General features: G+C 38.7%; 1 protein-coding gene across 2 annotated transcripts in view; it reads right to left on the reverse strand.

Moving 5' to 3' along the window:
- CDH12 (cadherin 12) overlaps positions 1-15,648 on the reverse strand; it is a 1,098,816-nt gene that overhangs the window by 30,012 nt on the left and 1,053,156 nt on the right. For both annotated transcript variants that reach the window (XM_040353560.1, XM_040353563.1), the window contains one exon: positions 760-893. In XM_040353560.1, the coding sequence (XP_040209494.1) occupies positions 760-893 (134 nt within the window). The remainder of the gene's footprint in view (positions 1-759; positions 894-15,648) is intronic.

A 15,648-nucleotide genomic window follows, 5' to 3' on the forward strand; every position in this document is an offset into this window, starting at 1 on the left:
AATCTTCAAGTTTAAAGATGGTCATACAGTAGATGATCGTAGTTTCTTTCCTTCAACTAAAGGTTGCAGAGAAGAAATTCACTTGATTCCCCAATCAACACAGTCAGTGTTGATGGGGGAATCCCCCTCGCAGGGCTATAGTCTTCTCCCAGCGGGGAGTCATCCCTGCCGGGAGAACACAGTGATTATTGCTAGACATTATAGCCACTGGCAATAATCACATCCTAAAAATTTGACATACTGGTTGTACCTAAGTTGATTGATGAATCAACTTGGGTACAATAAGCCATATAGTGTTGGAATGAACATGTACAACTAAGGCCTCGTACACACAACCGAGGAACTCAGCGGGCGAAACACATAATTTTCCTCGTCAAGTTCTTGTTAGGCTTGTCGAGGAACTCGACAAGCCAATTTTCTCCATTTCCGTCGAGGAAAAAGAGAACATGCTCTCTTTTTGGCTTGTCGAGTTCCTCGACAGTTTCCTCGCTGAAAAATGTACACATGACCGGTTTCCTCAGCAAAAAAAATCTCCCACCAAGTTTCTTGATGGATTCTGTCGAGGAAACCGGTCGTGTGTACGAGGCCTAACAGTTTTCCATGAAAAATTCTGTCCACTTCCATGTTGTTAAAATGCAAATTTTGTCTTTGTAAACATGGCAGTGGCTAGTGAATTCATGTCATACAATATGTTTTAATGGTGCAATAAACCTGACCCACATATAATTTCATTGGGCCTTTTGTGATAAGTATACTTACTAATTTTACTTGCGATTATTGATAAGTTAAATTGTGCAGTGCTCTCTCGATCCAATAGTTCATTTGTTGCAATCGTTCCTTCAATTGGATCAACAGAAAAATTATTGTTCATGTCATTTGTGTCAAGAGAATACCTGTAAAACATGAACATTATTAATATAATATAACAATTATTTTATAATATCTAAATAAAAAAAAAATGACCAATAAACATAGAAGTCCTAACTTCTCAATGAAATATGTGTGTTTATTCTAATTTTGCTAAAGCTTTTAAATGTTTAAAGTGATTCTAAAGGCAGAAGTTTTTTTTATCTTAATGCATTCTAAAAACCTTCTGTGTGCAGCAGCTGCTCTCAGCTCAGCTAATACTTACCTGAGCCCCATATTGATTCAGCAATGTTGCATGAGAGACTCGGCTATCTATCATTGGCTCCCACTGCTGTCAAGCAAAGTTATAGAGCCAATGAAGAGAGAGAGAGATGGGGAGGGATGGGGCCAAGCCATGACTCTGTGTCTGAATGGACACACAGAACAGTGGCTCGGCTTGGGTGCCCCCAACAAAACAAACAAGACGTTAACATCACTTTAAATTGATGAGAATCCATCGAGGTTTTGTTTCATTGTTATTTTAATTTGTTTAAAGTTTTTAAATAGATGTTTTATGTCTGAATTTACTGTATACTGTATACAATAAAAAATAGTGATCATTTTTTTTTTTACAATATTAGACTTCCCATGGGACATGGGACCAGTGTCCCGTCGATGCAAGTCTGCCTGATACTGCAACTAACAAAGAGATTGCTTATTTTTTTGTTGTGATTTTCTTTAGTTCCCAGCACTTGCAGGGGGAGAGCACCAGAGAGAGGAATGCATAGTGTCAGGATACAGAAACATATCACTTTCCTCTGCATTCCTCTTACCAGTGCTTGACTCTTAGGGCTCTTTCACACGTCCGTTCTGTTCGTCCGTTTTTTGGACGTCCGTTAACAGACCGCAATGCTTCCCTATGGGCTAGCGTCCGTTAGCGGATGAGCATCCGCTAACGTCCGTTAGCATCCGTCTGCGTTCAGTTCCGTTTTTTTGGACGGAAGAAAACCCTATTTTTCTTCCGTCTAAAAAACGGAACGGACGAAAAACGGACGTTAACGGATGATCCGTTTATCATCCGTTCCGCTAACATCCGTTTTTCTATGTAAAAAGCCCCCCAAAAAAAAAACGGATGAAAAAACGGATGGAAAAACTGATGCAAAAACCGATGCAAAAACTGATGAAAAACTGATGAAAAACTGACGAAAAACTGACGAAAAACTGACGAAAAACTGATGGAAAAACGGATCAACTGATGAAAAAAAAACTGATCTGAAAAACTGAACGGACGTGTGAAAGAGCCCTTATGGGAGATGGAGACGGGCATTAAAAATCAAAACAGCTATCTCCTCACTAGCTGCAGTGTCAACCAACAGGGGGCACCCTGTCCCACATCACAGAGCACCTAGGAATATGGGGAAATTCTTCTTCAACAGACTGATTACCAAGTGATCCTGACAGACACAACACCTATATAGTTGTCCTTTACACCAGCCTCAATGATGTCAGAGATTGCTGTAAAAGCATGACTGGATGAGAAAGGAGAACTTAATGATTTAGAAGAATTGGGAATTTACAGTAAACACATTTCTTGGTTAAATACTTCAGTCCTCTAATACTAAGCCCAGAAGGTAAAATGAATAGCTCCTATATTTCTAATGCTTCCACAGTTCGCTCCATAGTAGGACACTGTAGAAGTAAAGGCAAACACTATGGGGTTGATTTACTAAAACTAGAGAGTGCAAAATCTGGTGCAGCTCTGCAAAGAAACCAATCCACTTCCATTTTTTTGTCAAAGCCTAATTGAACAATCTGAAGTTGCAAGCTGATTGGCTACCATGCACAGCTACACCAGATTTTGCACTCTCCAGTTTTTGTAAATCAAACTATATACGTCTGCATAGTGTTTGCATTGGGAGAGAAGTGACATCACCAGTGATGTCATGGCACTTCCTTTCAGTATGGGGGCTTGGACACAGCCTCTCCCTACATCAATAGATTAATGCTATAGTGATCTTTTGCAGGTTGATTGCAGCCAGTGATAGTTCACTATTTAAAGTGATTTGCTGTGGGGGCGAGGGGTTGCGGTCTGGATCTCTTCTCTACTAACCAGATTCAGACCTTTCTTTAAAAAAAATAAAAAAATAAAAATGTATAATAAATACAAATATTTTCTCCCAAATGATGACACCCCAGATTGCAACAATGATGTCAAATGACCATGTAAGTAATTAATATTTTTAGCAATTACAAATCTGTGCAAAAGTCACCATCAATAAAACTTGTGAGCTCATCAATTCAACTGAATATTCTCCTAATATTACACTGACCATTTCTGCAAACTGTTTTGCCCTGAGAACATCAAACTGTAATGTAAAAAGGGATTAAAGCTTTCCTAAAGCAAAACGTAAATGTTCACTTTGTGCTTTACCATTCCACTGTTATATAAAAGTCACAGTAATGTGATATGAATTCAATTAGCAGACTTTGTTGATTATATTTTGGGGTGAATATTTGGGTAAACTCAAACTACTGTATAGTGTTTAGTAGGCTCTGCAGTGCTAGGCGGTCACGGCGGACCGGTGTGTGGTTAGTTGGTAAAGGCTCACCACACTCCAGATTCCCGGCTCCCAGTAATGGCAAGTTGTCTAAACAGCAGCGGTGTCTCTAGTCAGTGAAGCTAGTAAAACTGTAGCCACGTTCCCGTCATGTTTCGCAGTAAATGCTTAGTCATGGGATTGGCTAATGAGCACCCCCCCACTTCCTTTATAGATTTGTTTGAAGCTGACTTTTAATTTTTTACATGTGAGTTTAATGAATGAAGTGTTGCTGTGAATTTGAATTAAATTGGTGGTACAATTTTACACTATTGGAGCACTTCTTGTGTTTTCATGTACATCATTGAGTGATTATCATGGTGGTCCAGCTGAGATTCATTTATCCATTTGTGGGATCATACACAAGTGATTTAGCCTAACACGAGAGTGAAAGGCAAATTTGTCTGGTGAGTGCGTTTTTCAGAGGGGAGTTATCACAGCATGGTGGTGAGGTGGAAGATTCACAGAATAAGGAATTTTTTCATCAAATTTATTCATCAATTTTTTATGGACTTTATATCACTTGTCACGTGGTGTTATTGAGTTTATATGTTATTGTTTATTTATTTAGTATTATATTAATTAGCGCTGCAATTTTCTTACACCTATTTAGGTTACATTTTTTCTGTTTAAATATTCATACACTAAGCAGCAGCTGTAGTTTATTTCACATTTTTTCATAGGCGCAGTGGTGATAGAGGTCAATAAACACCAAGAAAATTTAAATATATGAATTCAAATTTGCTAACAAATTAAAATAATTTCTAACCCCAAATAATTATCCAGTATATATAATACATTAGCAGAACTGAGACATTATTGAAATGAAATAACCTTCTGTAGCTCAAGGATATTAAAGGGGGAAAAAGCATGGGTAAAGTAGATAAAGTGCTACTGGGTCCATAAAATATGTGGAAAGGACTGTGCTCAGAGTTGGGCTTCAAAATAAACCATAACAATGACTCTTATTTCATTTGCTCTATACCATTCAGATTCAGATCTCTCTTTAAGAAAAAAGTTAAATAAAATATATATAAAAAATATATATATTTTCTCCCAAATGATGAATCCCCAGATTGCAATAATGATGTCAATTGATCACATAAGTCAATTTTTCATAGTGGCTGAGGATTAGGTTGTTAGTAAAGTATTTCACCATATGCCTTTTTCACCACCAGTAGATCAGTGCTTATATTACTTGTAAACATCCTGATAAAGATGGATTTAAAAGACAGCTTTTATCACATGCACTTTCTCACTTAGGATGAAAATAACACATTTAATAAAACTGATTAGATACATGGACGTATATACAAAACTCACAACTTTTTCAAAGTAGAAACAAAATTGAATGAAATACAGTTGAACATAGAAATACAGTTGAATTATTAGATATAGATTATTATAGAATAATACTAGGGATATTCTGTATATTCGATTTACAAGTCCTCTCATTTTTTTTCCATTCGATTTATGCATGTTTTGTTTATAAATAGCCATTTAAGTGTTAAATATGTGCTAAAAGATTGAAGTTTTTCTGTTCAAACTAAATTATATGAATTTAAAAACCTATTAAAAGTTTCTTTTTATATCATCACTTCTGAGCTACAGCAATTATAATTACATATTACACTATTTTAAGAGTGTTTTCTGCATTTCTAATGTATAATTTTCCCAACCAACATTCAAAAATAGATTTGATTTGAACTTTAATTAAAAGCTTCTCTGTGGGTGACCATCACTGTGAAGTATAGTCGTTATTAAAAGCTCTAATTGAACCCAGATGTCAGCAACATGGTACTGTATGAGTTATAAAGTATTTGATTTTTTTGCATTTATTCATTCATTTATTAGTATTTACTAGCTGTAGTCTGTCCTGTAACGAAATAGAAAACAAACTGACTCATTTATATATTCTCATCAATTCAAAGTAGTATTTCCAAGATTAAACTCACAGTAATAAACCATAATAGAGTTGAATAAGCATTATCAAAAACTTCTAATCTCCCTTGGAATATTTTAGCTTTCAATACAGTTGAGGTACTAGCTCTTATCACAAAGCCATCTTACAGTAAATGCATGGCAATCAGTTACTACAGAATCCCCAAACTTTCAATGTATGTTGCCTTGTGTACACACCCTCCAGAATATTATGACTACCACCACCAGCAAAGTAACACCCCTTGCTCCATAAACAATCACCATCACATACTGCATAACACACATTCAGTAAATAACACTATTATAGCTGCAACATTGCAAAATGATTGGGGGTACACTCTTGTGAGATAGGAAAACATTTTTTGCAGCAATCACTGGGTATAGAAAAAGGACAGTGTTTGCACAGTGTGTTGTATATGATGGCAAACCTTTCTGCCTCTACATGCTATATATGCTAAAATAGGATTGTAAAGAATACTTTATTGTCTAGATAATGTTGCTGCTACTCTGTAACCACTTTACCTCTGTAAGATTTAACCTCCCTCCATGACCAGGCCATTTTTTGTGATAAAGAACTGTGTCAGTCATTTAACTGACAATTGCATGGTCATGCAAGGTTGTACCCAAATAAGATTGATATCCTTTTTTTTCCCCACAAATATTGCTTCCTTTTGGTGGTATTTGTTCACCTCTTCAGCTGTTTTTATTTTTTGCACTATAGACAAAAAAGAAAAAAGAAAAAAATGCAAAAAATCTAGGGCCAGATCCACAGCCAGCCGCCGTAACTTATCTTTTCACATTTAAGTTACACTGCCGGAAAATTTCTACCTAAATGCCCGATCCACAAAGCACTTACCTAGAAATTTTCGGGTGTGTAACTTAAATTCCGCCGGCGCAAGGCGTTCCTATTCAAATGGGGGCGAGTCCCATTTAAATTAGGCGTGCTCCCGCACCGGATGTACTGCGCATGTTCGTGACGTCATTTTCCCAACGTGAATAGCGCGAAATTACGTTACGCCGAGCTTCGTGAATCGCGCCGGGTCAAAAAAGTTGCGTCGGGAAAAAAAAACGAGTTGCGTCGGGAAAAAAAAAAAAAAAAAAAAAAAGACAGCGTCGCTGGAAAGAAGGGTCTGCTTTTACATGGTGTACTAACTTTACACTTTGTAAAAGCAGCCCTAATGTTACGATTGCAAACTAAAACTTACGGAGAAAAAACGAAGCTGAAAAGCTTTGTGGATCTCCGTAAGTGCTAATTTGCATACCCGAAGCGGCATTTCGACGCAAAATGCCCCCAGCGGCGGATGCGGTACTGCATCCTAAGATCCGGCAGTGTAAGTCCCTTACACATGTCGGATCTTCTGTCTATCTCTTGGAAACTGATTCTGTGGATCAGTTCCAAAGATAGAAACAGGGATACGCAGGCGGAACAGCAGATCCGCCTGCGTATCTCTTTTGAGGATCTGGCCCCTAATTTCTTCATCAATTTAGGCCAAAATGTATTCTGCTACATATTGTTGGTAAAAAAAATCCCAATAAGCGTATATTGATTGGTTTGCACAAAAATTATAGCGTCTACAAACTATGGGATATATTTATGGAATTTTTATTTAATTTTTACTAGTAATGGCAGCGATCAGTATCTTATAGCAGGACTGTGATATTGAGGCAGACAAATCAGGACACTAACTGACACTTTTGACATGTTTTGGGGACCGGTAACACTAAGGCCCCGTACACACGACCAGTTTCCTCGGCAGAATTCAGCTTCCGACCGAGTTTCTCGCTGAATTCTGCCGAGGAAACTGGTCGTGTGTACACTTTCGGCCGAGGAAGCCGACGAGGAGCTCGGCGAGGAAATAGAGAACATGTTCTCTATTTCCTCGTTGTTCTATGGGAGCTCTCGTCCCGCCGAGCTCCTCGGCGGCTTCAGTGCTGAACTGGCCGAGGAACTCGATGTGTTTGGCACGTCGAGTTCCTCGGCCGTGTGTACGAGGCCTGATACAGTGATCAGTGCAAAATTACACACTGTACTAATGCCACTGGCAAGGAAGGGATTAACATCAGGGGATATCAAAGGGTTAAATGTGTTCCTAACATGCGCTTCCTCACTGTGTGTGTGCCGTTTTTACTATAGGAAGGCACTGATTCATGTTCCTGCTTTGAAGGAACGCAGGGCCAATGCATTCCCTTCTGACACAATAGCAATCTGCCTTGTTTGCAGATTGTTGTCCTGGCTCTCTGCCTAATGATCGGTGGGTACCAGCGGACATCAAGTTCCACAGTACCTGCAGATCAGCTCCTGCTGTGTCTAATCACAGCGGGAGTGGGTCACCATGTATGGATGCCCTAAACCAGGAAGTGCAGGATCATGTATTAGGTGCGTGATCCTGCACAGGAGAGTCGCCTTGCCGCCATATATGTACAATATATGGCCCACAAGCGGTTCAAGTGGTTGTAAAGGGTGAAGGTTTTTTTACCTTCATGCATTCCATGCAACAAAAAAAAACTTCTGTGTGCTGCTCCCCACACAGCCCCCCAAATACCTAACTGAGCCCCACTCAATCCAGCAATGTGAACTAGAGCCATGACTGTCCCAGGATTCCCTCTCCTTATTGGCTGAGACACCATTGTACCCCAATGGCTTCCACTGCTGTCAATCACACCCAGTGATCTTATGAGGATAGAGTGGGGGGTGAGGCCTAGCCTATGTGTCTTATGGATTCATAGAGCTGGGCTTGAGAGAGAGCACGCTCCAGTGCCCCTTAACAAGCAGCTTGCTATTGGGGGTACCGGTCAGGGGGAAGGAGCCAGGAGTGGCAATGGGGGACCCAAGAAGAGGAGAATCAGGGCTGCTCAATGCAAAACCACTGCACAGAGCAGGTTAAGTCTGACATGTTTGTTATTTAAAAAGAAAAAAAATCTGAACCTTTAATGTCACATTAACCACTTAAGGACCAAAAGGTTTTACCCCCTCCTGACCAGGCCATTTTTTGCAATACAGCACTGCATTACTTAAACTAATAATTGTGCGGCCATGTGATGCTGTACATATATAAAATGGATGTCCTTTTCCCACAAATAGAGCTGTCTTTTGGTGGTATTTGATCAGCTGCAGTTTTTATTGCGCTACAAACAAAAACAGAGTGACAATTTTGAAAGAAAAACAATATTTTTTACTTTCTGCTATAAAACATATCCCCAAAAAATGTAAGAGATCAAATGTCTTCATCAATTTAGGGCAAAATGTATTCTGCTACATATTTTTGGTAAAAAAAATACCAGTAAGTGCAGATAAATGGGTTTGCACAAAAGTTATCGCGTCTACAAACTTTGGGATATTTTTATGGAATTTTGTATTTTTTTTTTTTTACTAGCAATTAGACATGTGCACACTGAACTATTTCATTTTGAAATCTTGTTTTCGTACGAAAAATAAATGTATTTAGTTACTCCCGAAATTAGTTTTTATTTATTTTGTGTTGTTTAAAAATACATTAGTCCGAAAATCCGAATTAAGATCAAAACTGTCAATTGAAGGCTTATGGTGTCCGTCGAATGTTCTAAGAAGATTCGACAAAGCAGCTAAACTATACGGTGCCGCAATCATACATTTCCGGTCGAATGCTCCGCCCACAAGCTATAGTAGAATTTTAATGTTGTATGACTAGTAATAATTATATTTATTAATTTTTATTACTAGTCAACCAACATTAGAATGATTCTATAGCCTATGGGCAGAGCATTTGATCATAAATGTCCGCTTGTGTCGATCGTATGTTTTTAGCTGCTTCGTCGAATATTCATGTTTCTATAATGTTGGATCTTTTCTCTCTATGTCGAATAGTCTTGGACTAATAGAGTTAGGTTAGGCACATTCGACCGCAGGTTAGATAGACACAGATCACTATTGTCATATTGAATCTTCTATCTATATCGAACTGTTGTCGCAATAAAATGAAAATAAAGCATTTTATGTTGGATCTTTTGGATTTCAAATTCTGTGCGTCCGTTATCGTTTGTTAAAACGAACGCGAAAATCCCTGAAATTTGGACGAAAATGCATGCGGATGAAAATGAATGCACATGACCGGGTCACTTTTTTGCGATTTTTCATCGCTTTAACTGACAATTGCGTGGTCATGCGACGTGGCTCACAAACAAAATTGGCGTCCTTTTTTTCCCCACAAATAGAGCTTTCTTTTGGTGGTATTTGATCACATCTGCGGTTTTTAGTTTTTTCGCTATAAACAAAAATAGAGCGACAATTTTGAAAAAAACAAATATTTTTTACTTTTTGCTATAATAAATATCCCCCAAAAATATATAAAAAAATATTTTTTCCCTCAGTTTAGGCTGATACGTATTCTTCTACATATTTTTTGTTAAAAAATCGCAATAAGCGTTTACTGATTGGTTTGCGCAAAAGTTATAGTGTTTACAAATTAGGGGATAGTTTTATGGCATTTTTAATAATATTTTTTTTATTGGCGGCGTTCAGCGTTTTTTATCGGTACTGCAACATTATGGCGGACACTTCGGACACTTTTGATACATTTTTGGGACCATTGGCATTTTTATAGCGATCAGTGCTATAAAAATGCATTGATTACTATAAAAATGCCACTGGCAGTGAAGGGGTTAACAGTAGGGGGCGAGGAAGGGGTTAATCATGTTCCCTGGGTATGTTCTAACTGAAGGGGGGTGGGACTGACATGGGGAAATTACAAATCGCTGTTCATACATTGTATGAACAGACGATAGGTCATTTCCCCCCCCTGACAGGACCGGGAGCTGTGTGTTTACACACACAGCTCCCGGTTCTCGCTCTGTAATGAGCGATCGCGGGTGCCCGGCAGTGATCGCACCCGCCGGGCATGCGCATCAGGATCAGGGGCGAGCGGGGGGCAGGGGAGCTGACCTGCCGCTGTATAACTGCAGCGGCTGGTCGGCAAGTAGTTAAGAATCATTTAGGCTTGATCATTGATTAAAAACAATGAATGGCTCCCTGTGAAATCAGTGAACAAACATAATGGAAGCTGCCCCTTTAAAAGTGAACAGGTCACCAAATGCTGCGGGAAAATTGTATTAAAGGATGAGGCACTAGTGATGTTCAGTAAATCAAAAATCCAAATACAAATGAATAGCAAGCTAAAAGTCCATATATGATAAACCCCAACGCCAAATTGTGATGCTCAAATTTGCATTCCTAGTTCTTCACCACAAGTGCTCAAGAGATGGGTGGCCACTCACCAGAGAATTATGACACCTTTTTACAGGATGATCAAACAGTGCTTCTGGAATACCAGAATGATTCTACTGACAGCACAGTTCTGCTCCACTGTCCCCTCAAGATGAAACTAGGATGGTAAAAATTACTCCCCAAGAGACATAGAGGGAGGTCTCATAGTGTAGTATTTTTAATAGATAAAAGCAAATGACAACAAAAAATGATGATTACTCTAACATGTTACAGTGACATATGTTATGGTGGGTCATAGTTCTCTGGTGAGTGGCCACGCATCTCTTGAGCACTTGTGGTGAATAATAGACACATGCATTCGTTTTCATCCGAATGCATTTTCGTTCCGAATTTTGGGGTATTTTCGTTATCGCTTTATCACATGAAAACAAACGTGCAGAATCCGAAATCCGAAAGACCCGACATAAAAAATGCTTTATTTTCATTTTTGTTGCTACAACAGTTCGATATAGATAGGAGATTTGACATGACACTGACAATAGCAATCTGTGTCTATTGAACCTGTGGTCGAATGTGCCTAACCTTAACTCTATTAGTCCAAGATTATTCTACATAGAGAGGAAAGATTCAACATAGAGAGAAAAGATTTGACATTATACAGACAGTTTTGGGGTAGACCATTCAACATGAACGACAAAGATTCGACGAAGCAGAGAAAAACATACAAACGTTGAATTTGTCATTGAAGGCTTATGGTGTCTGTCGAAAGTTATAAGAAGATTCGACAAGCAGCTAAACTGTACAATGCCGCAATCGTACATTTGCGGTCAAATGCTCGGCCCATAGGCTATAGAAGAATTTGAATGAGAAGAATGATTAGTAATAATAATAATTTATAAATATAATTATTACTAGTGTCATACAACATTAGAATTCTTCTATAGCTTGTAGGCAGAACATTTGACCGGAAATGTATGATTGTGGCATCGTACAGTTTAGCTGCTTCATCAAATCTTCTTAGAACATTCAACAGACACCATAAGCCTTCAATTGACAGATTCAACCTTAATTTATTCGGACGAAAACAAAGTTCCGGAACAAAATATTTCAGTGTGTACATGTCTAGTGAAGAATTAGGAATCCGATTTTGAGCATCACAATTTGGTGTTGGGATTTATCATATATGGACTTTTAGCTTGCTATTTATTTGTATTTGCATTTTTGATTCACTGAATATCACTAGCGCCTTAATCATTGATTATTTTTGCATGTTTTCCCACACAAGTTTACTATTTGATTAATTATCATTGAAATCCATGTGAGTGTAACATACTTAAAGGTTTAGCTATAATAATAATAATAAAATAAAAAAAAACACTATTTATTATGAAGTCCCATGTCAAAGTTGAAATTCAAAGCCCTCTGCCTACCCATTACACAGTAGTCATAATCTTCTGGTTCTGCATGATTAACCTCCCTGGCAGTATGATTATGTCAGATTTTTTATGCTGAAAGCGGTACAATTGTTTTGCATGGAAATTTGTCATTTTATATTGTAGGCCTGTAATTCTTAGGAATAACGCACTTAAATCTAAAACCAAGAAATCTTGCGAGCTATCCAAAATCTGTAACTAATCTGTACCTATATAACACCTCCTATCAGGACAGATGCTAGCACTGATCACGTCTCATACCCGGTATGACCGTGCAAATGCAATATTTATAGAGGAAATGCTGCGCTATCTGGATGTTAGCATGAGTGCTTTGATGCAATGACACTAAATAAAAAATATGTTGATGTGCAAACAACTTTTTTTTTTACCATAGAGCATGTGATCACAGCATCACAAACCTTACAATCCACATATGTGTTGAAATGTATAAATTGCCTCCATGCTGGTAAATAAATATTAATAAAAAGTATTTTCGTGCAAACTCCAAAAAGTTCATACAAAATCAAAAACGCCTTGTATCAAATATAGTGATCCAAATACAATATATATATATATATATATATATATATATATATATATATATATATATATATATATATATATATACATTTAAAGTGATCCAGTGATCAAAAGTGTCAGAATTTCATATAAATAGTAACATCAATAAATATTGAAGTCCATTCCAAAATTAGTCACAGCTTGTACTGGTGATACAACTTGTGTTCACTCTGGTGCTCCCCCTTATGTGTGTACGCTCACTTTAGAGCGTGTAACCTCACAATTAAGTTCAGTCAGAACAAGCTTGTGAACCACCCCTGGGTTCAGTGTCAGTAATGGAGTCCTGGGCAGCTCTGCTGCTACCACTCTCGTGCAAAACATAAAGGGACTTGATAGTGTGATACCATTTTATAAAATAATTGTATTAATAAACCATAACCCCTCTAACAAGGTACTCACATTTTCTGGGTGCTTCAGTGCACCACTCTATAGAAAGCAAAACAAAACGCCAAAAAGGCCGAAATAGTGTGTCTATTCTTTCTGAGACAGTTTAGCTGTCCCCTCCCCAAAATGTATCGATATAGGGATGAATCGTATCTTCCTCAGGGTAAGTACTGGAGGACTTTTGTATTTTTATTTATTTTGCCTTTTTTTCAAGAAGGATATTTTAAATCATGCTAATTTATATACTGCCAAATCACTTCTCTGGCGCCTTTGTTTACTAAGTGACTTACAGGCCTGGAGTATTACATATTATTGTTGGCCACAGGCCCAACACCCAAGTTATCTAGCAGTAAAACATTGACACTTGTCCAAGTTACCTGGGCCTTTTAATGCAACAATCATCTTTAAGGAGCCAGAAAATGTGCACAGACTGGCCAACAGGAGTTTCAAACTAAGTATCATACAAGTGTCAGTAACAAGGACACAGATAACTTGCACCACATTCTCCTCTTTCATCCATCCCCTTCCTCCTTATTTGATATCACTTTAGATGTTAGGTACTAGTCCTTGTATTTGTACACATATGATCATCTGAGGCCCCGTACACACGGCCGAGGAACTCGACGTGCCAAACACATCGAGTTCCTCAGCCAGTTCAGCCCTGAAGCCGCCGAGGAGCTTGGCGGGCCGAGAGCTCCCATAGAACAACGAGGAAATAGAGAACATGTTCTCTATTTCCTCGTCGAGCTCCTCGTCGGCTTCCTCGGCGAAATTGTACACATGGCCGGGTTTCTCGGCAGAATTCAGCCAGAAACTCGGTTGGAAGCTGAATTCTGCCAAGGAAACTGGTCGTGTGTACGGGGCCTAACACATATTAGTACTCTGTAGTTCGCTTTACGCAACTTTCTTTTGACATAAAGCATCCAACCCTTATATTATTTTCTCTCCTTGTTCCATGAGAGAAAACTTGTTACTGTGATTTTGTTGAAAATGTTGTGCTGTATTCTACCTTGTTACATACTATAACGCACCTGGTCATCAACATGTACTTTAATTTTGTACTCCCTTTTTATATTGCTAATTGATCTTTATTTTACTGCACTGTGATTTTCTAATTCTTAAAACCTTAATAAACATATAAAAAAAGACTGAACATTTTGAAAAATAAATAAATAAATAAATTTCTTCCTTTTTGTTAATTTTTTTGCAAATAAATATTTTTTTATTATACATTTAGGCCAAAATGTGAATACTGCTACATTTCTTTATTGAAAATAACCCAAATCAGTGGCCCAGATTCAGGTAGATTTGCCCTTTAGTTGCACATGTGAAGAGCAGCTGATTTGCTCTGCGCTGGGGCAAATTGAAAAGATTGCCACCTGATTCAGGATTCCTTTTGTCTGCTAACTTGCTCCTTTGTAAGGCAAAAATCAGGGCCTAAGGCAGCGCAAGTGAAAGTGGGTGTGCCCTATGCAAATGATCTTTTTTCCACTCAGCAGTGGTTTGCTCCTATTTTCAGGGCAAATTTTGCCCACCTGCTTGCACTGAGCAAATAAATAGGGGCAGACCTGCGCAGGTCCTGTGCAAAATTACATCCTGCTTGTTCCACCCCCCCTGAGCAAGGTAATTTTGCCCTGTTTTCTGAGATGGCACCTCCTGATAAGGAAAAAAAAAAGAAAAGCAAATTTTGTCTCCGCTGAGATGGATATACTGCTTGCGGCACTGACGCCCCATACTGCCGTTCTTTTTGGTTCAGAGCGGAAGAATACCACCGTAGCCCAAAGGAGGGCAATATATGAGGCTATTACATTGGACATAAATGCCCTGGGCTTTGAGGACCGGACTTGGATGGACATCCAAAAAAATTTCACTGACATGCGTCGTCGAGTCAGGGACAAAATTGTCCTAATCAGAAAGCATAGCAGGGGCACGGGAGGAGGACCAGCCTGTTCTGTGCGACTCAATCCGGAGGAGGAGGTCATCTCTCAGAGTCTAGCGCTGGAGCAGGTGGAGGGACTGCCAGGCTATGACTCCACTGTTGGGGACTGGTAAGTTTTTTTGTGTCTCATATCTGCTGTGTATCATGGGAGGGGGTAGAAGTGAACATATGAGGGGGTAGAAGGGAACATGTAACAAGTTTTTGTTTCTCATATCTGCTGTGTATCATGGGAGGGGGTAGAAGTGAACATATGAGGGGGTAGAAGGGAACATGTAACAAGATTTTGTTTCTCATATCTGCTGTGTATCATGGGAGGGGGTAGAAGTGAACATATGAGGGGGTAGAAGGGAACATGTAACAAGATTTTGTTTCTCATATCTGCTGTGTATCATGGGAGGGGGTAGAAGGGAACATATGAGGGGGTAGAAGGGAACATGTAACAAGTTTTTGTTTCTCATATTTGCTGTGTATCATGAGAGGGGGTAGAAGTGAACATATTAGGGGGTAGAAGGGAACATGTAACAAGTTTTTGTTTCTCATATTTGCTGTGTATCATGGGAGGGGGTAGAAGGGAACATATGAGGGGGTAGAAGGGAAGATGTAAAAAGTTTTTGTTTCTCATATCTGCTGTGTATCATGGGAGGGGGTAGAAGGGAACATGTGATAAGTGTGTTGCTCCAGCAACATATTTTTTGTGTCATCCACAGATGTTGATGATGAGGCTGGGCC

This window comes from Rana temporaria, chromosome 5, assembly GCF_905171775.1.
Source record: "Rana temporaria chromosome 5, aRanTem1.1, whole genome shotgun sequence".
Lineage (NCBI taxonomy): Eukaryota > Metazoa > Chordata > Amphibia > Anura > Ranidae > Rana > Rana temporaria.